The 25648-nt window shown below is 41.3% G+C and overlaps 1 protein-coding gene across 6 annotated transcripts in view; it reads left to right on the forward strand.

Moving 5' to 3' along the window:
- The window catches only part of Dgki (diacylglycerol kinase iota), a 438758-nt gene that overhangs the window by 301435 nt on the left and 111675 nt on the right, over positions 1-25648 (forward strand). For all 6 annotated transcript variants that reach the window (XM_051151727.1, XM_051151728.1, XM_051151723.1 and 3 more), the window contains one exon: positions 10962-11062. In XM_051151727.1, the coding sequence (XP_051007684.1) occupies positions 10962-11062 (101 nt within the window). The remainder of the gene's footprint in view (positions 1-10961; positions 11063-25648) is intronic.

A 25648-nucleotide genomic window follows, 5' to 3' on the forward strand; every position in this document is an offset into this window, starting at 1 on the left:
AGATATTTGGTTCTTTGGAGAAGGTTTAGAAAGAGACCCATGCATCTAGATGCAGTGAGAGTCAGCATCGGGCTTTGCCAGGAAGGGTCCTGGGTACTTCTTCCTGCAGTGAGGGTCAGCATCAAATTCACTGGGAAGGGTCATGCTTCCCTCTGCAGTGAGGGTTGGCGTCTATGCCCTCCTATTGCTGAGGTCAGTACAGGGTTCAGGATCCAGTACACTTATGTAAAGGACCAGTGCATTAAGGATTCCCTGGATGCTGGGTATTATACTACGTTGCGTTTCACATCTATATTTACAGGTGAATTATTCATATCTATGTGGGTGGATGAACAATCTTAGGACTCAGCACTTTTTATATAGTAAAAGTCCGCTTCACGAGGAAGGTGAATATTTGGGGCTGGTTTTTCTGGCTTGGGTGTGTAGGGCATAAAGAGCCATTGTCAAAGTCATCTCCAGCATAAGAACCCTTGAAAAGGTTTTGGAATCATACATGAGCTAAATCTGTTTACTGGGTAGGGGAAAAGGAGTGAGAATAATTTATGTGTGTTTTTTAGCAAATATATTTTGTGGGGTTTTGTGTTGTTTATTTATTTTGAGGGTATTGTGCACATGTGCAATCACATCGGTTAGAGAGCATTGTGGGAACTGATTTTCTTTTCATAGTATGGGCTCAAGAAACAGTGCTCAGGTGCAGAGGCTTGGCAGTAAGTGCCCTTACCTCCCATCTGAGCCCTTCTGCTGGCCCACACAAATACAATTTTTAAACTATAAAAATAAATTATGACTGGGAGGTGTAGTTCAGTGAGTGACTGTTTAGCTAGTATGTCCAAGAGCCTGGATCTGATTTTTCTGTGCTGGGAAATAAAATTCAAAGTCAGTAAACACAAAGTCATGGTTTCAATTTTTCTGTATAACATGTCTTCTGTCAGGAGAAGTTGAAATTGGGGTCTGAATAACCACAACAGGAATGTGTCAAATTGGCAGGGATTTAGGGGCCATCTTGAATTTGGGAAAGTGTGTGTGCGCAAGCAAGTGTGCGCGCGCGTGTGTTTGTGTGTGTGTGTGTCACTAGCTGGTTGAAGACTGAGTCTTATGTCTAGCACTTGCACTCATCATTTAATTATTAAAAATAATCTTTATTAAAATGTATAAAGGGGTATGAAGGAAATAGTTGTTTTATGTAAGTAGATTTTCAGAATTCATTATATGGGTTCAGAGTGAGGTTGCTGGCATGTCTCCAATTTCATTTTCTATAAAGTGGCTGAACATGAGGCACTTTAAACTTAGTTCAAATCTGTACTCCTAGGACATTATTGTAATGAAACAGCCATGAAATGAATTGAGACTGTGAATGAAAAGGGAAGGCTTCTTTCAGGTCATCTCCATGAACAACAGATTTATTTATAAATGGATTCTCCTTCCAGGAAAGAAACCTTAGGATGTTACAACTGTATTTACTGCATTTAAGAACAAAAGAGATATATTTCACTCTTTGTTCCAGTACTATAAAGTACCAGATGCCTTCTGACACAGATAAAAACAGGAACATATCAAGAACAGTTTGTTTTGAGCTGTTCAGGAGCCTGATTTTTTTTTTTTTTTTTTTTTTTTTTTTTTTTTTTTTTTAGGGGCTGGGCTATGTTACTGACGTGGTAATTAACCACAAGGCACATTTTGTCTGGGAGAGAGTTTGAGTTTAATTAGATGAATTCAACTGAATTTTCCTGGTCTGTCATAACTTGCATGAAATGAGAAGAGAGTATATTGCAAAAGGCATAAGAAGAAAATACTGGTTCATGCATCTGCTGCACTGAACATTCAATACTTTGGAAAACAATTGTCCACCTGGAGCAAAGAAATAATACAAAACAAAGAAGAGAAAACATTAGTTCCCAACTAGTCAAGATAGAGTAACTTTATTTGATAGCTAGATCATCTATTTCTAAATCTGTTTCTAAAATATTTTCTGGGTCAGTGAGGTAGACCAATTGCTAAAGGCACTTCCTGCCATGCCTGCCTGAGGGTGTAAGTAGAAAAAACTGACTGCACATAATTGTTCTCTAAATCCCACACATGTGCTGTGGCACACATGCCCAAACGTACATAAACACACAAACACAAAAACAAATAAGTAAGTAAATAAATAAATATATTCTAAGCGTACATAAAATATTTATGTATACTTTTTAAGCGTTTAAGAAGAATGTTTCTTAGGCAACTTTTCAATTAATGCTGTCAGCTTTATTAGTTACTTTTCTCATTGCTTTGTCAACTACCTGAGAGGAAGCAACTTAACAGAGGATGTGTTTCTCTGGCTCAGAGACAAGAGCTCAGCCTTTCCTGGTGGGTAAGGCATAGTGACGAGCACAGTAGTTCAGATGCGGCGGGGATGAGTGTGCTGTTGTTTGCTCACATCTGGGCAGCGTGAGAACAAGAAGGAAACTATGCCAGCGGTCATCCGGCTTCCTCCTTCTTGGTCTATAAGGTAGTGCCGTCCACTTGAGAGCAGATCTTGCTCTCTCATTCGTCTGGAGTCACCTTCAGAGACAGACACACCTCGAGGCCCTGTATCTCTTAGGTGATTCGGAACCCAGCCGAACTGACGGTGAGGCTTAGTCACCACGTCTGGCCAGTGCTGACTTGCTGTTTTCTTCATCTAGAACAAAGCCAGGGACTATTCTCCACTGATCTCCTGATCTTCCTGGGGAAGCAGGTCTAATATAGGATTTTTCAGTGTCTATTTCCATAGGACCATTTCCATAGGTCCATTTCCATAGGTCCATTTCCATAGGACCATTTCCATAGGACCATTTCCATAGGTCCATTTCCATAGGACCATAGGACCACGCATCCCGATACACACATTCCCATATTTCCTGACCCAATGAGCTTAAAGGATGACTCTATGAATCATTCTTACTATAGAAAAATTGTCAAGGCAGGGTAACTTTATAAAGATAAGAAGGCCTTAATATTATTTATTTATTTATTTATTTATTTATTCATAGCTCAAAGTTTAGAAGCTAACTGTTTAAGCAGCATGGCCTGGGCTTCAGTGAGGGCTCACCTTGACTGCATTATTTCAGACAGACAGTGCTGGCAGTTGCATCTGTGCTAAGTGAGGCCAATGGGCCTGGAGTCTACGATCCTTTCCAAAGCCAGTGCTCTTAACTGACCTCCACTCCTGCCATGGCCACACAAGGATCCTCTGGAGGAGCGGCACACAGCAATACTTGTATTGATTTTTACTCTGTTACTGCTTCATGTTTGTTGGCTGTTTTTATTGCCTCGATACACTATTTTTGGTCATAAACAAACAAACAAACTTTAATTCTTGTTCTCTTTTTCTGTATTTTTTCCCTTGTATAAAAATAAGAAATACCGCCTGTGTTGTCCTTGGCTGGTGCCTTAGTTTGAGCGAGACCCCTGGTCCCATATCTGCCTATCATAATGTTCTACTTGTAGGTTTCTAGGACCCTCTGGATCCTTCTACTTTGCTATTCTCCCATGCTTCTCTCATCTAGAGTCCCAATAGGACGTCCTCCCCTCTGTCCCAGTTTCCTGGTAAGTGAAGGCTTTCGTGGGACATGCCCCTTGGGCTAGTATGCAGATATAACTGAGTATATACCATTTGAGTGTTTCTGCTTCTAGGTTAACTCACTCATGATCATTTCTAGCTCAATCCATTTATCCACAAATTTCAGAAATTCCTTGTTTTTAATAGCTGAGTAGTATTCCATAGTTATATGTACCACAGTTTCTAAGGCACCAGCCAAGGACAATACAGGCGGTAAACTTTAAACCCCTACCCAGATCTAGCCAATGGGCAGAACATTCTCCACAGTTGAGTGGAGAGTGGGATATGACTTTCTCACGTACTCTGGTGCCTCATATTTGACCATGTCCCCTGGAGGGGGAGACCTGGTGGCACTTAGAGGAAGGATAGCAGGTTACCAAGAAGAGACTTGATACCCTATGAGCATATACAGGGGGAGAAAGTCCCCCTCAGGAACAGTCATAGGGGAGGAGAATAAGGGGGAAATGGGAGGGAGGGAAGAATGGGAGGATACAAGGAATGGGATAACACTTGAGATGTAATATGAATAAATTAATAAAAAATAAAAAATAAGTGTTGCAACAGAAAGATGGCAATTTATCTTGCCTGATTTTCTGGGCATTTTCAGTCAGATAACACCATTTAGTTCACCCAAGGACTTTGAGAAGTTTGAAAGGGACCATGCTTGCCTATACTTGTAACCTTAGTCCCAGTGCTCTTTCTGGTATGTGTGAAAGGCCACACATTTTCTTCTGTGAAATGACATTTTTAAAACTACACAGATCATAGCACTTCCCCTGACCGCGTACATCTCTCCACCAAAGGAAACACTATTTGTCAGTTGTGAATATGATTTAACAGGATAATAAAACAGTCTGGGGTTGTAAGGCCAAGTGAAGCCTTTCAGACAGCAAGTAAGTGTGAGATTTTTGTTTGCTAAATAGACCCTGAATCCTGACATAGAAAATGTCTAATCCTGAGCACAGGAGAGCTACAGTCATCCTGATGCTACAGTCATCCTGATGGTGTTTGAGTCCCATTATCCCATTACATCTCATTGGCTCCATCCCAAGAACTCCTTAGTCCCATGGTTCTCCCTCCGGTCAGAACAACAGAACATTCACTGCCACTGCACGCTGCAGTTGTAGAAGTATCTCAAACCAACATTTGATCCTAGACTTTTAAGACATTTTTTAGTACAATGGATTTGCTTCTTAAGGTGAAAATGACTTTGGCCTGGTAAGTTGGAAGCAAAGGAACTTAATTCTGCACTCAACCTTGGTTCCAACTCTTACTATGGTTTCTTAAATTGTGCTTATGACAAACCTTTAATTTAATTTTCATTGGTGTATATTCATTGAATGTGGTATTGGGTTACATAAGAACATTTTCATTGTGTAATGTGCCTTAGCCTACAAATATATGATGTATTGTTCTCAACCGCTCTTCATCTCAGCTCTTTGAATCTGCAGAACTCTATTACCAAAAAAAAAAAAAAAAAAATGCATGTTTTTTTCTACATCGCAATCTGAGCCATCCTTGTTTCTGATGTGTTTGCCTCTTCTTCACCTCCCATCATGGCATTCCTCGGTTTTCATGCTCTTCCAACACACGACATTATATGGTCATGTACTTAAAGACATTTTTCCTTGAAGATTGTCAAGGGATTCCTTGAATTACCAGCTTAACAAATAGCAGGGCCAGGAGACTCCACTCCCATGAGGATAAAATTTGTAGATGTATCTAATCACAGGTAGAGATTCTTCTCCAGTTGTCTGATAACTATTAACATGTTCAGAGCTTATTATATATTGTGAGACGTAGAAAGATGGCTGTAAGTGGTGGCAGCCTGGCCTCAAAAAAGCTGATGATTTCCCAGGTGGGAGGAAACAAAATTCTCTCATCCTGATCATGTTTCCATTTCAAACAGTGTGCAATGGAATGGGGTATCTAGCTGCCAGGAGCCTCCTCTAGGCTTGGCATGATGGTGGTATTTTGGTCTGTGGGAGGTTTAGTAGAAGGATCAGAGAAGCGGGGGTCTTAGAAAGATGTTTAGAAGAGAAGGGCACGAGAGAGAAAGACGGAACTCCCTAGAAACTTAGGTAGGAAGTCAGAAGACAGCTTTCCATGAAGTCCAAGTGAAAGAGAGCTCCTGGGAGCCGCGCTAACCACGGTGTGAAATGCTGCCAAAATGTGAGTTAGGGAGAGAACTGAGGGTGGACTGCGCCTGTGGAAATGGAGGAGAAGGGAGAAGTGGAGACAAGACATAGCCGTGAACCTGTGGAGGGGGAAACTCGAGTGTGGCAGCCACCTGTTCAGTAGCCTACAAAGTGAACGTGACTCTGGTGAATCTGCAGATGTTGGAGTTTGGTGTGGTGCAGATGTTGGGGCTTTGTTGTGGTGCAGATGTGGTAGTTTGTTGTGGTGCCAATGTGGTGGTTTGTTGTGGTGCAGATGTTGGGGTTTGGTGTGGTGCAGATGTGGTTTGTTGTGGTGCAGATGTGGTAGTTTGTTGTGGTGCCAATGTGGTGGTTTGTTGTAGTGCAGATGTGGTGGTTTGATGTGCTGCAGATGTTGGGGTTTGGTGTGGTCCAGATTTTGTTTTGTTTTGCTTTCGTTTTTATAGAACCCAGGGGTGACCCCACCCACAATGTGCTGGGCCCTCCTACACCAATCACTAATTAAGATGGTCCTCCACAGGCTTGCTTGCAGCCCAATCTGGAGGAGGCATTTTCTTAATAGAAGTTTTTCTCCTCTTAGATGACTTTAGTTTGTGTCAGGTTGACATAAATCCATGTAGCACACGCCATACTGAAGAATGGACCCCCTGTTAGGATTGTGCCGGAACATGTGTCTGGTAGTAGGATCACATGACAAGCCACCACTAATGTAATTGTTGTTGTTGTTGTTTGGTTTTTTGAGACAGGGTTTCCCTGTGTAGCCTTGGATGTCTTGGACTCAGTTTGTAGACCAGGCTGGCCTCAAACTCACAGCAATCTGCCTGCCTCTGCCTCCCGGGTGCTGGGATTAAAGGCATGTGCCAGCCCACCCATCTCATTAATGTAATTTTGGATTATTCTTAATAAGATTCAAAGACTTCTGCCCAATTTTGGGTTCCTGCGGCATTGCTCACCCTCTGGGCAGAAGCTAACTGAAGATGAGCGCTCTGTATGAACTGGTAGGTGTCAGAATTCCATTTTACACCTCTACTCAGAAACCTTGGTTCGATTTGGTTTTATTGACAAAGCCTTCTTGGATGTGTCTGTAGTTAGGTTATTTTCAATGTCAGCTTAAAAAATGTCCAAAGGAAACTTCCAGCAATCTCTAGAGATTCCTAAAGGAACCTTTTGGTTATGATGGTGTTTAGATAAAGCCCCGCTCGACAGCTGAAGAGTTGGTGGTCAGTGTAGTTCTTTTTTCATCTATGTGGATCCCACCTGAGGTACCGTGATAGGTGGGGAGATCATAACTCTGCATAGATTTTTCTCCTTATCTAGAGGTCAGACAGAACACAGAATTGCACAGCCATGTCAGACTTCTGTCTCAGGCTTGCAAAGAGAAAGCCCACTGTAAGGCAGCAGTGCTAAATCTCAGGGCCAAGCTGTGCTGGAGCTTGATGGCCATGGGCCATCCAGGACTCAAGTAAATATTTCCTGGATACATGGGCAAGGTGACACTCTGGGTTATGGAATTGCAGGGAGGAAATGATTCATTCTTGCTATTGTCTCACACTAATAATTAACATTTTCGTTATAGACCCTCGATAAAATAAGTACCAGTCAGTGACTTCTATTAAAGATTAATTAGAAAACCAGGCATGGTGGTACACATCTTTAATCCTAACACTTGGGAGGCAGAAGAAGGCAGATTTCTGAGTTCAAGGCCAGCTTGGTTGACAGAGTGAGTTCCAGGACAACCAAGGCTACACAAAGAAACACTGTCTCAAAAACCAAAAAAGAAAAAAAAGAATAAAGGAAAATACTTGGAAACACACTTTACTGTACCCAGACTATGCTTAAATGGAACTTCACATTTGCATGACTTGAAAGAATTATGAAATTTATTATTATTATTATTGTTATTATTATTATTATTGTTATTGTTATTATTATTATTGTTGTTGTTGTTGTTGTTGTTGTTGTTATTGTTATTAAAGGAAGCCTGAAGGTGGAAGGAGGCAGAGTTGTGATGGACTTTTGTTTTGGTAAAGAAAACCAAAAAAAAAAAAAAAGAAAAAAAAAAGAAAACCAATCTTCTTTGGTTCTGCATAAAAATCAATGCACCTGTATGATGAGTTTTTCAAAGGGGTGCCCCTTGCAGTGAACCATCCGAGAAATGTTAAGTAAAACAGAAAATTCACAAGGTATAGCATGTAGGATAGTTACATAACTTCAAAGGTCCTGTCTGCAACATAAAGTAAGATTTACATACTTAACGTCTTTGAGTAAAGTTTTTTGCAAACACCCACTGTCTCTAATTGTCAACAGACTTCATAGAAATGCAGCCCTGAACTTGGTCTTTGTCTCCATGTCAATGGACTTTCATCATGCTAAGGTTTGTTGTCTGATAATCGGAGCTCCAGAGTGGCCTCAGCTCTCGCCTCATATGGGTCCAAAAGGACCGGGGAGGTATCTCAGTAACGGAATACTTGCCAAGCATGCTTGAAACTCTGAGTTCAACTCATAGCAACACACACACACACACACACACACACACACACACACACACACACACGTGGGGGATCACTATCAGCATCTCTGAAGGAACATACAGTAGTAATAACCAGAATCCTCAATAGTTCCTGCCTCACAAATATGTCTGTCAGATATATTGGGCCAAAAGGCTGGAGACGATGCTCCAACATTATAGAGAGTTTTGGGTGACTGTTCAGGTAGCGAACTCTGTCATCATCTCATTTGGAAAGCTACTAACCTGCACTCCCGGCATACTCAGGTAATCAGTTGTATTCCTTCTCAAGTCTCTGATGAGACTGAAGACCAGATGGTTTAGTTTTACAATTAAGCTTAGTTGTTTAGGGGTTAAGATGTTTTTAGGTCTAAACAGATGTTTTAAGTTGATAATGATGAGATGTAATAGATATTGATTTACATTCAGAATTTCACATGCACCAAGACAGGAAAGATGTTTTCTTCAAGGCTGCCAAGTACAAATAGCCAAAACACTCTGAATGTCACATTTATATAATTTCTGATTGTGTCATGGTTCTTCTTGCTGTAGGTAGTTGATTGTGTATATGTGTAATAATATAAATGTATATATAAAAATAAAAAAATATTTAATAAAAGAACCAAGTACAAGTTGAATGACAGGTTGCAATCACTACCTCACTAGAAAGGGCAGTTCCTAGATTTCTGGCTGTCTTCTAGCAGTCTTGAGTGTCTTCTGGAAGTCAGGTTTAGGACTCTTGATATGATGCCAAAGTAAGTATGGGTGCCTGTAGATGCTGGCATGGAAGCATATTTCTTTATACTCAAGCTAGGAATCTATTCTATGCTCTATTAACTTCCTCGGCATAGGGTAATTTTAGAAAACTAATGGCAGCTATTCCCCAGACTCCTGGGAACAGCTCTGTTGTCCTCCACCTTCAGTCAGCCAGTGATGGAACACTAATATAATGTGACATAGGGATAAAATTGAATTGCTCAGCTTTCACTTCATTTCAATGCACATTTTGTCCCCTATGTTTTAGCTTTCCACTCACTCACTTGCCATTAGCTGGCTTTGTGAAATACCAAGTGGGAGAAGATTCATGAGTGTGGAATGTTATGACACCATCCAAGACCCTTGTTAGAAATGTCCAGGGAGAGTCCTGTGTCAGTTCTAAATTTCTTCCAGTGTGTGGAAGTAGCAGATGCTATTGTTAGGCAGACTCTTGTTTGGGAGAGAACTTATTAGGGTAATTTTTATAATGATATAAGCTAATAACTCTGATACTTACAATATGCCAGGTACTTTTCTGAGGTGCATCACACACTGATTTCTTTCATATTGTTCCTGTGAGGTTGATCCTGTGTCATCATCTTACTTATGAGGAAACCAACTTACAGATTAACTAGGAAGTGGAAGAACTTTGCTTTGACGCCTAGCTTCTCTCAACAATTGACTGTTACACCCTTCCACACAATAGATATAGTTAAGGACAACTGCCTAAGGATGCTCTCCAGAGAGAATGCTGGCGAAAGGGAGCCTTACATCTAACGCTGAGCTCAGAATGGCTGTCTGTACTGGGCAACCTGTAACATCAGGGTCCTTCCAACATTAAATCAGCATTTAATAGAAAGCAAAACACAGGGTAGCTTAGCTAGAAGGTTTGGTTTAAGACTGCTGCTATTGGTGTGTGTTGTAAGTAGCTGTAAGAAGTTGGGAGCTAAAAGCAAGAGGAGAGTGGATGAATAAAAGAATTCAATGCTGGTTAGTGACACGATCATACATATGTGTGTGTGTATTTAATTGTTGATTGGTTTTTACTTAGCTGATTGTCCTGCAGAAGAAATTAAACAATCTGTCAATTCACCTGGGATCTAGAAAACTCTATCCAAACACTCGGTACTACTGTTTTATCGCAGTGGGCTTCATGGCAGTTTGGAACTTAGTGTTTCCAGAGGGAACACATTGTGTTGGATGGAATCAGAGGGCAAATATGTGAGGACTCTGATGGGGCTGAGATGGGTATTACACACGGAAGTAGAAGGAAGGACTGGCCAACAGTTCTCTGAATTCGGTCTACTTTTGGCAACCACTGCTCTAACAAGGTCACTAGTCCTCTTGCCTCTACAGTACAGAAAACAACTAGAGCTCAGTGGCCTTTGATCCTCTGTTGTCTCCAAACACTATTTATCCAGAACTCACTCGACCCCACACTCTCCTCCTCCTGCCACCTCAGAATGTGCAGACTTTTCCTTTACATACACAGACTTCTGAGTCCTACAATTTACATGTAGAAATTTAGGTCATATACAGTTTCCCATGACTTTTACTATTGTACATTGACTATTATAGGCGTAGTTACTAGCATTGTGTAGCTGCAACATGTTTCTCATTATTTTTCATTGCTTGTGTCAAATTTATTACACAACAAAACATATGATCTTATTTGACTTTTTGACAATTGAATAGCACATGTTACAATTACATAGGGATGGTCCCCAGAGCCTTTTTCCCTACTCCCTGTTCTTAACTAAATTTTGGTTGCAGTAGATTTCTAGAAAAGGACTCTTCAGACATTTTTTTTTTTTATCCCAGTAAACAGGATGTATTTCTGATTTACAAACAAACCCTTTCATTCAACCCACAGGAGATTCAATTGCCCTAAGCTCTCCAGGACCCCGGCCCCCACTCTTATTCTCTCACTATATCTGATCACTTTGCTCTTATCTTGCAGTCCCCAGTCTGTCCCAGATCGCCTGAGGATCCGTGTGAACAAAATCAGTTTACAAGACTACGAAGGCCTCCACTACGACAAAGAGAAGCTCCGGGAAGCCTGTAAGTTACCAGTGCCTGAGGACTGGCGATGAGTCGCTGTGGTCTTGTCCCCCCTGGGTTTTTGATGAGTAGGTTCATCAGTCCCTTTGCCCAAATATACACGGCCAAAAAAAAAAAAAAAAAAAAAAAAATGGGGACAGTGAAGAAAAACAGAGAAGCTAGGCATTCTGACACACATGCTCTTGGCTTAGGCACCTCTGTGGTCTCAGCTTTATCTAAAGTGAGAGATACTGAAGGTTGACACATCGAGAAACTTTAGAACCATCACAAATCTCTTACTGATGCTTATACAATGCTCCCAGTGTGCTCTGGATCAGCAGCAGAGTTATCCAGGAAGGTGCATTAGTCCCTTCAGTTCCTGTGCTGTCAGTAGGGCTGTCACATCATGGTCCATGATCCCAGAATGCGAGACAATAGAGTGATTCATCTATTACATTATAAGGGAGGGCTGTTTCTGAAGTTGTGATTTGAGTCCACCTCTGAATTCCCTGTCAGTGTTTACCTCCCTTGTGTGTGCTTGAATGCACAGCTAATTATTGATTTATGTCATCAAACAGTACTTATTGGACATTGTTTATAGTCGGATCACTACTTCACATCAGTTCCTTCATCATGATTGGGGTTTAGACGATATGGGGTAAAATAGATATTAAGAAATTGCTCTTGTGGTTGTTGCAAATGTTAAGGTTCGGGCTTCCCTTTTACTTGTGGGAATCAATAGTGAGATGCAATAAAATGGAGTATGAAAGAGCAACACTCAAGAAAACAGACATGAGTGTCACTGCAAAGAAGGGATACAATAGAATCAATGCCTCCTCAAGCCCGGTATTAACTGACGCACTGGGGACCTGGCTGGAATTGCTAAAAAGGCCACTAGTTTAAAATGGGGGGAAAGTGGTGCTGAGGAGGGAGGACCGCAAAGTATCCCTGGGAGAGTGGCTTCCAAGATTCTGCTTACTTGACACTGAGGTGGCACAAGATTTATCAAATTGAGATCCTGCACCCATGGAGCATCGTTCAGTTGGGTTCATGGGTAATGGGTGGAGGTGGTGGGTTCTAGGATCTGCAGGCGGCAGTGAGCAAGGGCCCTTTTCCTGGGAGGTTGTTCACTGAGCTGGCTACGAGGTTCTGTGGGGAGTCTACTTTCTCAGGTCTCTCATCTGCTGCCTGCTTCAGCCAGCATCCTCCTCCACAGGATCAGTACCTTTAGTTTCAGCCTCCTGCTCTGTCCCTTACTCTTCTTTTTGGTGGGAGGTGTGAACCCAAAGGACAGAAGCAATTCTCTGAATCTCTGCACTTCTTCTTTTTGTTGAGAATCCATTTTGTATCATGCTTTCTAATATAAACAAGAGTCTAGGTGACAGAGCAGTACAAAGTCCAACTTAACCCATTGCCAGACGAACACGCATTGGTATGGTGAGGAATTGCTACAGCTAGCTACTCACAAAGAGCAGTGCTCCACGCTTCCTCCTTTCATGAGTCTAAACTGATAGCTTCCAACTATTAAAAGCAATAGAAGATACGTGCATCTCAGTGCTTTACAGGGAGTCGGATACAGTTGGAAATTTTGGCTGGCTGGAGTTTTGAGGCTTATCTGTACCTGTCTTATCCCTTTCGTGCCTTTATCTCTTCATCGTTGCTGGAAGTAATTGTGATTTGAGCTTTTCCAGGAAGAAGACATTTCCTGGCAAGGGCTTTCTTGACTCATCCTATCTTCAATGATAAAACTCCCATCTGAGCAAACCGCTTAAATCGGGAACAGTTACTTGGCGTAAGCACAGGACAGATAAATTCAGCACTATCTTTGGAGGCCAAGAGAATGAATACACTCTTAAATGGGAACAGAGAGTGATCAGAGTCAAGATCTGAGTTTGGAAAAAAAAATGTTTGAAGTAAAAGTTGCTAAGTCAGTCATTCTACTTTTAATACACAGTGGTGATGCTTATGAACTTAGGAACTGTGGGCGCACAGTGCAGCTTAGTTTTTGAGGTCAAGGATTTATTGACCCTTATTCTTCTGCCTGGGTCTACCTTGCATAGAATGGCTGACAGAGCTCAAGAAGAACAGGAGAGAAAGCTAGGTCAAGTTCATGTGTGATGCGCATGCCAAAACACACATTGTTTCAGAAGCATTAAGGAAGTTTCTAGAACACATCTAGATAAAAGGGTCTCCAGCAATGTCTTTTGACCTGCATTCCAGAAAAGCAAAGGAGCTGAGTCTACCTGGGAGCATTCACTTGTTGGTAACAATGGTGTAGGGCTGTGTTTCAAATAATCGCTCCCTTTCTAGATGACAAGCCCAAGTGATTTACCAGGCAGCATGGACTCTTGGCCATTACAATATATTAGATTCTTGCACGTGTGCCTGGATGGTTGTTCTTAAAGCATGGATGTTTTTGTCCAACAAAGTTCTGCTCCAGTCTGCCGCTCGGAGCCCCTGGTAATCCAGTGTGGTGGTTCTTTCATTGGTCTGCTTATTTCAACAGACAGAAATACAACTTCATGGTTTCAGACACTTCCTATCTCTCTTCCATGAAGCTCCATCCCTCCTGTAGACCTACCCCTACTCTCCCAGCATATGGTATAAAAATGTTCTACACCCCCCCCAGCACTTGTTGATAAATTTGATTATTACAATCTCCTCACTGCTAGTTATGATTTATTAGTTCTCAGAGTAATTTGAATGAGGTCAAAATTTCCCTGTGCCCCACCCCAAGCTGATTATACTTTACCTTTGATACGAGCTAACTGTACACTTTTAAAAATTCAATAAACAAATAAAACCTTTATTTCTTCTCAAAAAAGCATTGGGGATAATGAGGAAAGCTTTCTGGAGGGTACAGACTCCTGACTCAGGCTCCTCTGTGTTGGGACATTGGAAGGGTTAGGGGTGGAGCTGTCACTTCTGTATGGTGACAAACATGTGACAGAAATTTATGGGAAAAGAGAGTAAGCAGCCTAAGGTGACAGTGAAGGACTGGGCTCTAAGGTCAACCAGAAGTCCGAAGGCAGTCTGGATTGGTAAGGCAACTGGAAGAGAATTGTAGAGTTTTGTATTAAAGGAATGCAACACAAGGGAAGGGAACTTTCTGTGACGCTATCCTCTCAGCATTAGTGGAATTTCTGTGAGAAACTGCAAAATGGAAAAATGTGACCATGTACAGGGGCCAGCACACAGGCCCGGGGAGAGCACATTTCTCAGAGTCTGTCCAAGCGAGGGCAGCAGGTTTGGGGAAAGCGCTGACTGAAGGTTACCTTTAAGAATGGGGAGGGCTGGTGGCACTCAGAGGAAGGATAACAGGTCACCAAGAAGAGACTCGATACCCTATGAGCATATACAGGGGGAGGAGGTCCCGCTCAGTCACAGACATAGGGGAGGGGAGCGGGAAGGAGGGAGGAATGGGAGAATACAAGGTATGGGCTAACAATTGAGATGTAATATGAATAAATTAATAATAAAAAGAAAGGAGCTTTATGTCGCCCACTGATGGCTCTGCATCCCTTGCTTTCACAGCTCTAATTCAGAACAAAGCAAAAGCCCCACTACTGAGGTGATTTGCGTGCCCCCCAAGAGCTGTGTCCGGAACTCAGTGCCCATGGAGATGTGTGAAAAAGCTGGTGTTTGGGAACAGTGACTGAGACTTATCAAGGTCATGGTGTGTAGACCCTATGACCAGATTTTAAAAAAAAAAAGGGGGGTGGGAGAAAAAAGGAAGGAAGTAGCTTTACTGGGAGAAAGAGAAAGAACCTTATGACCGAGGGGAGCAGTGGGACTTGATGTGGGAGAACACTATAGATGTGAAAACATTCGGGAAAATGACTCCTGTAGAGAGCAAGGCAGAAGGAACAGGCTTCCAGAGAAGTTCCTGGAACGCAGGGGATATCATGACTCTTACACTCACAATTTTTTTCCCATTGAGATCTGTAAGCTCACATCAGGGCTTGTCCTTTATCTCAAGAGAAAATTAGCAAGGATGTGTGGCTTTATTTCTGCAGGCCACATATATAATCTCTTAGAGGGACCAGTGTCATAAAGTGGCAAGCCCATGTTATAACATTCTTAGCATTTGTACTCGTGTGCATGTGCGTGTGCGTGCGTGTGCGTGTGTGTGTGTGCGCGCGCACGCGCACGTGCACGCATGCAGAGGGATAGGATACAGGCATGATTTGATAGGAAAGGCAACTGAAGGATGAGATGTGGGGGATGATGGATATCAAATCTGAGTCTCTGGCATTTGAACTAAGCTGGAACACAGTAGGATGGGACGAGGACTGCTAGTCTCATAGGGTGCTGGCAGGTGTAGGTCCCTGCAGCAGAGGCTGATATTCAGATTCTGTATGAAGAAGACATTGTCCATTTAAGTCCATGTAGTATGTTGAATAATAGTCTGAATAGACTGAGTTATCAGGCAGACAATAGAGTGACCTACAGATATAAGAATCAAAATTATTATTTAAGGAATATTTACAGGTATGAGGAGGCCCATGAGCAGTTTTAGTATTAATTTTAAATCGAGTTAATTAAGGAGTGATGAGGTAAATAGAAGAGTGTAGTTTTTGATATTTAAAGTAAGTTAGGAGAGGCAGTGGGAAAGACACCAGAGTGTAAAGGTGAGCCTTGGTGGAGTTGTTATGGCTGTCCCATGGAGCAGCTCAGCGTTCTCATCACACCTGGGCTAAGTCATATGCAGGGGATGGTTGAAGACTTTCCGTTAAAAAGGCTAAGATAACTCCATGAGTTTGGCTTTGAACCTGTAACACTGTAACTCTCTAAACTCATTGACATCCCTTAGGATTCTAGCAACACATATGCAGCTTTGTTTCACAACCATAGCATACATTAGTTTTTCTACTGGTCAGGCAATTCACCTTGGGCACGTGGTGAGTATTGTCCCATAGCCAGCATGGCCAGTAGCTTATCGTATAAGATAAGGATGAGTCTGAGATATCAGGTAGGCAGATCTTTAGGAAAGACAAAAATTATTACCAAGTCTTGAAGGAAGAAACTCAGGGATCTTGAATTACTATGATAATTCACAAGAGTCTAAAATACAAACAATGGAAGTCATTTTGGACCCAAATAAAAACAAAGGTAGGAGGGGGGTAACAATTGTGTGCATATCAAATGCACAATTAATAAGGTTTTATATGCATCATTTCGGGATAATGGATGCTATGTGGGTGCCTATAATGTGCCATGCATGCTTTCTCAGTATATTGGTTCTGGACTAATGATATCAGGACTACACTCTAATTAGAGTATTTAGGCATCTACACTAATGGCATTTTCTTGGTGAGTGAGTTAGGGGAGAATGCCAACAATGTTTGTGTTTGCATCTCAGTTGCAACCTTGGCAAAGTAATTTAATTTTTCTGATCATCAAATCTTCCATCTCTAAGATGAGAATATAACTGAAGCCTCGTAGAGTGAAATCTAATCTCATATATAAAGCCCCTGATGCTGAACCTGGCACATTATCATGCTGTGTAAATCTGCAAATGTGCTACTGTGACGTGAGGCTGTTATTGTTAAAGAGCTTCATTGCTCATCATCACATTTACCCATGAGTCTGCAGGTCCATGGACCGCAGTCGGGGGTTAGCCTGACTTCAGGCAAACGAAACAGCTCACCACTCTCCAGTCACCTTCGTACCTTGAAGAACAGACTGGAGGACATTGGACATAGTCATTCTACACAGTTTGGTTTCAGGACCCTTCGCCTTCCTTAGTAAAAGCCCACAGAGAGATGCTTTGGTTTCCTTAGTAACTGGACTTGTATTTGCATATGATCTGGGCATCTCTTTCCTATTTGCTTTAGATCGTTAGTCAACTTGGCACTAAGTACAGGGCAAACACCATATAGATAATTATTATACTAGGTTTTAAACAGAGAAATGCTAAAAGAAACAGTTATACAAATTCACATTTCTAAAGATCAGTCTGGGGAGGTAAATGATGGGAGGTTTTTTTTCCTCTGCAGGGGATTATTTAACTACTGTGGTTGGTGTGAATTCTCAGAGCAGGAGCCTCAGCTAAGGGGGCAACTGTATTATGACAAAGTGATGGGAAGAAAGTGGAACGGTACTCACTCAGGTTGCTTTTATTACAGCTACCTGCATAACAGCGTGCCGCAGTGATAAGGTGCTTAAACGCATGAAGCGTGTAAGCACCGTGCTCATATGTGATTATCTGACCAGATGATTACAGTTCCTCTTCCACTGCAGCTTTCTAGGTGCATCCTCTGACATCCCTCTCTGAAACTTTAAATTTCATCACTTTTATTTTAAAACTGCCATTTAAAGTAACAGGCTTCCTTATGGCATTTTCATACATAGTTACTTTTTGATTGACTTACTGTACCACCCACTTCTATCGTTCGACCCCCTTCTCCCACACTGTGCTTGTACCTTTCCATCCCTTGCACTCGGCTTTCCACGTTCACAAGATATGTGTCCCACCGCCCTATTCCTCAAAGCCTCTTACCCACCTCACATTCCCCTTTCTAGTTTCTTGCCCTTTATTTACATCTCCACACAACTATGCATGCATTGTTTTATTCATGTGTAATAATATAAATGTATACGTTAAAAAAGAAACAAAAAATACAAGTTAGCATCCTTATACGGGGGTGTCATTCCACTTGGGGTTGGTTAGTCCAGGAGCTGCTTGCTTCCAGATGAGAACAGACGGAACTTGAGATCAAAGGTCCCGTTTCTCTCAGGAATGGATAGAGCACTTTAGGGTGGAGGCGATGCCTGGGTCAGTGTGGGGGAAGAGTTTTCCAGTTTAGCTCTTTTAGAATGAAATTGCTGGTACCAGATGCCAATGGAGACTTGGGAGCTCCACAAGCCAGTGACGATTGCAAACGTGTTACAACTCTTCAGTTAGCTGCTGTGCTAAGCATAGCAGATGATGTGGAGGGACACCTGAAATCAGCCAGAAGGTAGGCCTGGTGTGTGCTTCGGCAGCAGACAGCAGCAAGCTAGTGGCAGAGATGGAGCCATCGCAGGCTTGACTGTCAGTCAAGCCCTGGGCGTCCAGCAGTGATTCTTCCCTAGAATAAATGGAGTCTCACTCAAATGGTGATGGTAGAGGAATTGCATGAGCACCAGTGACTAAGCCAGACAACCTTTATTTATAAACCTTGGGCAGTCAGGAGGGGTTTTGGGGTGAATGTAGGGCTAGAGATGCCAGGATATGTAATCTACATACAGTGGTGCCCTACCTCATTTACACGCAGTAGCATGGCGTCCTATCACAAGAAGGAAAACACAGTACTTAATTATCCTATGGATGGGGGAAAGAACTTTTAGGTACGATTAAAGGTCATGTGCGGAAGGTTAGGACCTCCTTAGCATAGGGTGGAGTATTTCTAGGAATCTCCAGGTGCTTATTGAACAGGTTTTGTCAAGAAAGGGTTGGGACTATAATCTTCCCTGAGGGCTATATGACACTCACTAGGGGATCTGGATGTCTCCAGATCAGGGGAAGAGAGAACCCCACTGAGAAAGGGAGTCTGTGGTAATATAGTGAACTCAGTTGGCTATCAGGATGTGCCAGACATCAACCTCTCCAGCAGCACCCTACCAAGGGAACATGCAGTATTTGTTTTCTTGAGCCTGGGCTTCTTTATCAATTCAATATTTTCTAATTCTATCAACTCTCTGGCAAACTTTATGAATTTTTATTCCAGAATGGCTTGAGAGTCATAAAGTTGTAAAAACACTTTAGGCAGTGCCAACTTTACATACCATAATATATTTCCCAAATACTAGTGTTTCATTGTTATTAACTAAACTGTCAGACTTTCTATTCCAGACTCCAATCTAGGGTACCACCTCTCCTGAATCTGGCACATCTATCCAGTGTCCTTTGCACTGGTAGATTTTCTTAAACCTGCCCCCAGTAACCTCGATGAGACTGGTATAATATCTGGTAGAATATGCTCTGATCTGTTTTGTGTGTGTGTGTGTGTGTGTGTGTGTGTGTGTGTGTGTGTGTTCTTTGATAAAATCTAACACCCTATCATGATAAACATCTTAGAGAGATCAAGGATACAAGACTCATACCTAAGCATAATAAAGGCCATATACAGCAATTCAATAGCCAACACCAAATTAAATTGAGAGAAACTTAAAGCAATTCCACTGATATTAGTGACAAAACAAGGCTATCTACTCTCTCCATATCTATTCAAGATAACACTAGAAGACCTAGTTGGTATAATAAGAGGGCTAAAGGAAATCAAGGTGATACAAATTAGAATGGAAGAAGTCAAAGCATCCCTAGTCTCAGGTGATAGAATAGTATATATAAGTGCTCCCCAAAATTCAATCAGGGAACCCCTACAGCTAATAACACCTTCAGTAAAATGACTTGGTTTTTTAAAAAAAGCTCAAAAAAATCAGTAATCCTCCTTTATACAAACAAAAAATGGGCTGAGAAAGAAGTTAGAGAAACAACAACCAAGGAAGTGAAAGACCTGTAGACAAGAACTTCAAGTCTCTAAAGAAAGAAATTAAAGAAGATATGAGAAATTGGAAAGAACTCCCGTGCTCATGTATTGATAGGATTAACATAGTAAAAATGGACATCTTACCAAAACAATCTACAGATTCAATGCAAGTCCCATCAAAATATCAACAGAATTCCCTACAGACCTGGAAAGAACAAGTCTCAACTTCATATGGAAAAACAAAAGACCCAGAATAGCTAAAATAATCCTGTACAATGAAAGAACTTTGGGAAGCATTGTCATCCCTGATTTCAAGCTGTACTTCAGAGCAATAGTAATAACAACTGCATGGTATTGGCACAAAAACAGAATGGTTGATCAATGGAAATGAATTGAAGACCTAGAAATAAACTGACACACCTAAGGACATTTGATTTTTTTTATTAATTTATTCTTGTTACATCTCAATGTTTATCCCATCCCTTGTATCCTCCCATTCTTCCCTCCCTCCCATTTTCCCCTTATTAGGACATTTGATTTTTGACAAAAAATCAAAACCATGCAATGAGAAAAGAAAACATCTTCAACAAATGGTGTTGGTCTAACTGGCTGTTTTCATGTAGAAGAATACAAATAGATCTACATTTATGACCCTGCACAAACTCAACTTCAAGTAGAACAAGGACCTCAACATAAAACCAGAAACACTAAATTTATTAGAAGAAAAGGTGGGGAAGAGCCTTGGACTCATTGGCACAGGAGATAACTTCCTGAACAGAACACCAACAACTCAGGCTCAAAGATCAAAAATTAATAAATGGGACCTCATGAAACTGAAAAGCTTCTCTAAGGCCAAGGACACTGTTAATAGCATAAACATCAGCGTACAGATTAGGGAAAGATCTTCAATAAGCCTACATACAAAAAAGGGATAATATCTAAAATATAAAAAGAACTCAAGAAATTAAACACCAACAAACCAAATAACCTAATTAAAAATGGAGTCCAGGCCTAAACTGAGAATTCTCAATAGAGGAATCTCTAATGGCTGAGAAGTGTTCAATGACCTTAGCAATCAGGGACATGCAAATAAAAATAACTATAATATTTCATCTTACACCTGTCAGAATGGCTAAGATCAAAATCTCAAGTGACAGTATATGCTGGTAAGCATGTGGAGAAAGGGGAACACTTCTCCATTGCTGATGGGAGTCCAAACTTATACCACCACTTTGGAAACCAAGGTTTCTCAGAAGACTGGGTATAATACTACCTCAAGACTCAGCTATACCACTCCTGGGCATATACCCAAAAAATGCTCCAGCATACAAGAAGGGCACTTGCTCAAGTATGTTCATAGAAGCTTTATTTGAAACTAGAAACAACCCAGATGCCCCTCAACTGGAGAATGGATAATGAAACTGTGGTACATCTACACAATGGAATGCTACTCAGCTATTAAAAAAGAAAGGAAATCATGAAATTTGCAGGCTAATGGATGGAAAGTATCCCGAGTGAAGTAACCAAGACCCAGAAAGATACACACAGTTTGTACTCACTTATAAGTGGTTATTAGCCATATAGAACAGACTAATCAAGCCATGGACCCAAAGAAGCTAGGTAACAAGAAAAGCCCAAGTGAGGATGCTTGAATCCCACTCAGAAAGGGAAATAAAGTAGACAGCAGAAGTGGTGGAAGGGAGGGAGCAGAATAGGTGAGGGAGTGCCGAGGGAAATGAGGATGGGGATCAGATGTGGGGAGAGCAGGGGTAGAGGACAGAGGGCTTCCAGAAAGAAGAGAAGCTGCTAACAGGAGCATCTCTGAGACAAGTTGGAAATCTATGACAGGGTAGGCTCCTAAGAGGATTTGGGGAAGATTCTTACAGAGACCTCTAATGGCAGGGGTCATGGAGGCTACAAAGGCCACCCTGTAACCAGACAGGAATCCTAATGGAGGGAAGGGAATATAAATCCACCCACAAAACAGTTTACCCTGCCTACAAGATGTGCAGGGATAAAGATGGAGCAGAAGTTCAAGTGATAACCAACCTATCAGTCATAAGTTGACTCCACTTGAGACCCACCCCATGGGGGAGAGCCGACATCTGACACACTAACAATGCTCTGCTATGCTTGCAGAAGGGAGCCTAGCATAACTGTCCTCTGAGTGGCTCCACCCAACAGTGGAGGGAAACAAATGTTGGGATCCACAGCCAAACATTCGGCCAAGCTCAAAAGAAGTCTTGTAGAAGAGTCAGCGGAAGGATACAAGGACCCAAAGGGGCTAAGAACTCCACAAGAAGACCAAGAGAGTAATCTAACCTAGGCCCATGGGGACTTACAAAGAGACTGAAGAACCAACCAAAGAATAGGCATGGATTGAACCTAGGCCCCTGACACCTTTGTAACTGATGAGCAGCTTGGTCTTTGTGTGGAGCATGAAGTGACGTAGACTTGGTTGCCTGTTTTTAGACCATTTCCTCCTATTTGGGCTGCCTTGTCTGGCCTCAATAGAAGAGGATTTGCTAGATGTGCTTAGTCCTGATGCGACTGGTTTTGATAGGGTAGGTTAGTGTGTAGGGTTCCCTTTTTCTGAGGAGAAGGGGAAGAGAAAAGGGGGAAGAGGCGCTGCACTCAGGATGTACAGTGAATAAATAAATAAATTTAGTTAAAAGATTTACAAAGAGAAAACCAATGTGGTACAACATTTGCCTATGTTAAACCCAAGTGATGGCATACCTGTCTTTAATATTAGCTAATGCATAATTCATTGTTCCAGAAGATTTCATGTGATAAAAGGTGTGATAAAAATTGACTAGTAATTAATATGACCATGATTTGATCAACTAACAATTAACTTGTATAACTTATTTATCCTAAACAGCCTGCAATAGCACTTTCAAAGTATTGGAAGTAAACCTTGTATTATAATTGAGTTATTATATTGGTAAAATACCTCATATTAGATCCAGCAGATAGATATGATTCTATAGAGATATTGGGTAGAATGGTTGAATAGAGTCTTCAAAAACCTCAGAGACAGATAGACTATGGTATTTAAAATGTTTTTATTATTTTAAAGATTCACTGACAATGAGACAGGTTGACTCCTGGCAACACCCAGCCTACTTCAAAAAGGTGATGAGCATCAAAAAATCTCCTTATGGAGATGGCTTCAAACGTGGCAAACATGCCACTGGGAAAAATGTCTTCATTTCTGGTACAGACAGAATTCTGCCTAAAAAGGGCAACCTTGGATGTAGGCAGTTGATGACGTAACTGTGCCAAGACAGAGTAAGCAAGTCCTCAATTGTTCTTGCCCCACAAATATGTCTGTCAGATATATTAGGTCAGAAGGCTGAAGATGAAGCTCCAACATTATAGAGAGTTTTGGGTGACTATTCAGGTAGCAAACTGTCTCTATCATCTTCTCATTTGGAAAGCTACTAACCTGCAGTCCCGGCATACTCAGGTAATTAAGTTTATTCCTTTTCAAGTCTCTGATGAGGTTGAAGACCAGATAGTTTAGTTTTACAATTAAGTTTAGTTGTTTAGGGGTTAAGATGTTTTTAGGTATAGATAGATATTTTAAGTTGATAGAGATGAGATATGATAGATATTCATTTACATTCAGAATTTTAGACGCACCAAGATAGGAAAGATGTTTTCTTTAAGGCTGCCAAATACAAAAAGCCAAACACTCTGAATGTTACATTTATATAATTCCTAATTGTGTCATGTTTCTTCTTACTGAAGGTGTATATGTGTAATAATATAAATGTATATATAAAAATTAAAAAAATATTTAATGAAAAAAATCTTTTAAAAAAGTCCCTTAGCTGGGGCATTTCTAGTTGCCCTCTTTCCCAATTTTTTCTTAGGTTAATTTCATCAGGCTTCCTATAGAGCTTTCACGACTTCTCACTCTGCCCTACCCTTCTGTCTCAAAAGCATTTATATTGAGTTCTTACTGTAAGAAAATGTTTGAAAAGGTGAAACAAAATAGAAACTTTCTGGGAATTGGGTTTTTTCCTTTCTGTCTTAAGGACTGGGTGACCTACGGAAATGCTAAGAACCCATTTTCCTGTTGAACATTGTTTAAATAATGCATGGAGGAGATAAACAGTATAAACAAGAACGAGAAAAACAGCTCTCACTTCAAGCCATGTGATTACGGTTATGACTAATCTTCAGGCTTCAGTTTCTATATCAGATGAATGCATGATTAAATATTTCTTAAGCAAGATATTATACAATAAAAGTTAAATTGCATTAGACTTGAAAGGTTTTCCCCTGATGTGTTTTCTTGGTATATTGTCAAGGCTCCCTAGAGTTAGGGTATTAGCAAATTGTGTAAGTCTGTTCTGTCTGTAAATTTTTCTAAAAGATACATGTTTTAATCAACTGCTTTATCTAACTTTAATCTCCCCTCATTTAACAAGTTGACAACAGGGCTGTTCAGTAGAGATTTGCCCTCATTCCATGGAGGTACACATTCAATTCCAAATCTGTCAGGGAGTCAGGTGACTCCAGCTTGTCCACTGAAAGTCACCCTCCATCCCTTCCCAAGTGTGTTTGTGATCATGGCCGTGAATTGACAGTTGCCCAGAGTTTTGGGCTCAGTTTTTTTTACTGCCTTCTTTTATCTTATACTGTAATTACATTTATCATTCAATTTTTAAAGTGAAATACTAGTAGGCTTACTGGTAGTTTAAGGCATATTGTGCTATTGCTTTGAGCTAGGAAATATCTTTACTTTTCCACTAGTCATAGGATTTAACTCTCCCATCTTCCCTGTGTGTCTAGGATGCTTAGCCTCATCTCACAAGGAGAGCAACTGATGTGTAGAAAACCTTAAGGGAATTGTGAAAGCGGCCAACATTTTGAATACTCATTTAATCACCGTGCTTTCTGTGCCTTTCATATAGTGGTTTTGATTTTCTCATATAAAATTTATTTTGTAGAATAAGTGAGATTTGCATGTTAAGTGTTCATGAAGGTTTCCAAAGTCCCTTTCACATTCAGCTGATGTCCTCTTAATTTACTGTCCTCTGGTTTGTTGAAAACAACCCAAGTTTTGTATCTCCAGCTCCAAATAAATCTCGCACTCATGCATTTAACTTGCATTTATTCACCGATTTTTATCCCTTCAGCACTATATCAAGCAGTGGCGGAGTTACTGAAAGTGCTCACCATTATAGAGGGGGAGTAAATAATACAGCTCAGCAGAACGTCCCATAAAGGGAAGGATAGCAGGGCAGTGATAGAGACCTCCGTTCCAGAAGCTGATCGATCAAAAGGAGACTTTCCAAAGAGCTGGCATTTCAACAAAGTACCTAAAGCAAAGAGGGATATAAATCTCCAAGGGAAGACTATCGCCACATAGAAGGAATGAAAAGCAGAAAGGGTTGGTGGTACATAAGTGTTCTTGGTATGCTAATGAAATTCCATATGGCTGCGACCTGGTAGAGAAGGGGAGAGTGCGCTTTTGGATTTGTAGGAAAGGGCTTATAATAGAACGGGAGGAGAGTGTTTCAGCATTGTTTGGGACATGGCTGACCATCAGGTTTTAAGACCGGGCATAAGGAAGCACACAAAGAGAATACGACAGTGGAGGGGAGAAGTGTGAGGAATTGGGCATTCAGTTATAGAGCGGAAGGGAGCACTTGGAGTCTGGACACACCTCGGAAGTGGTGATGGTAGGATGTAATAGACGTATTAGCTCTGCTAAGTAGCGAGGAAAGGTCGAAGTGTTCCTGTGAGGACTTGTGAGGAGAAATGGGGAGTTAATAGCAAGCAGCAGCCAGGGAGCCAGAGACTCAGCAGGGAGCCTGCGATTTAGAAGTCAAGAGAAGAAACATTTCTCGTAAAGACAGTGCCTATGGAGTGCTCCCTCTAGGAGGCTGAAGAAGATGCATGCGAATAACTAACAGATAACTGGATTTAGGCAGAAGAAGGTAGATCTGTCACTTCATGGGTACTTGTAAGTCAGTAAAGGTGAAGGTGGACAAGTACACTCACATGCAGATAGCAGCAAAGAAAGCACTCCAACCTTGGTTGCTTTTTTCTTCCTTCCTCCATTTCTCCCTTCTTCCCTCTCTCCCTCCCTCCCTCCATTTCTTTCTCCCTCATT

This window comes from Acomys russatus, chromosome 10 (assembly GCF_903995435.1).
Source record: "Acomys russatus chromosome 10, mAcoRus1.1, whole genome shotgun sequence".
Lineage (NCBI taxonomy): Eukaryota > Metazoa > Chordata > Mammalia > Rodentia > Muridae > Acomys > Acomys russatus.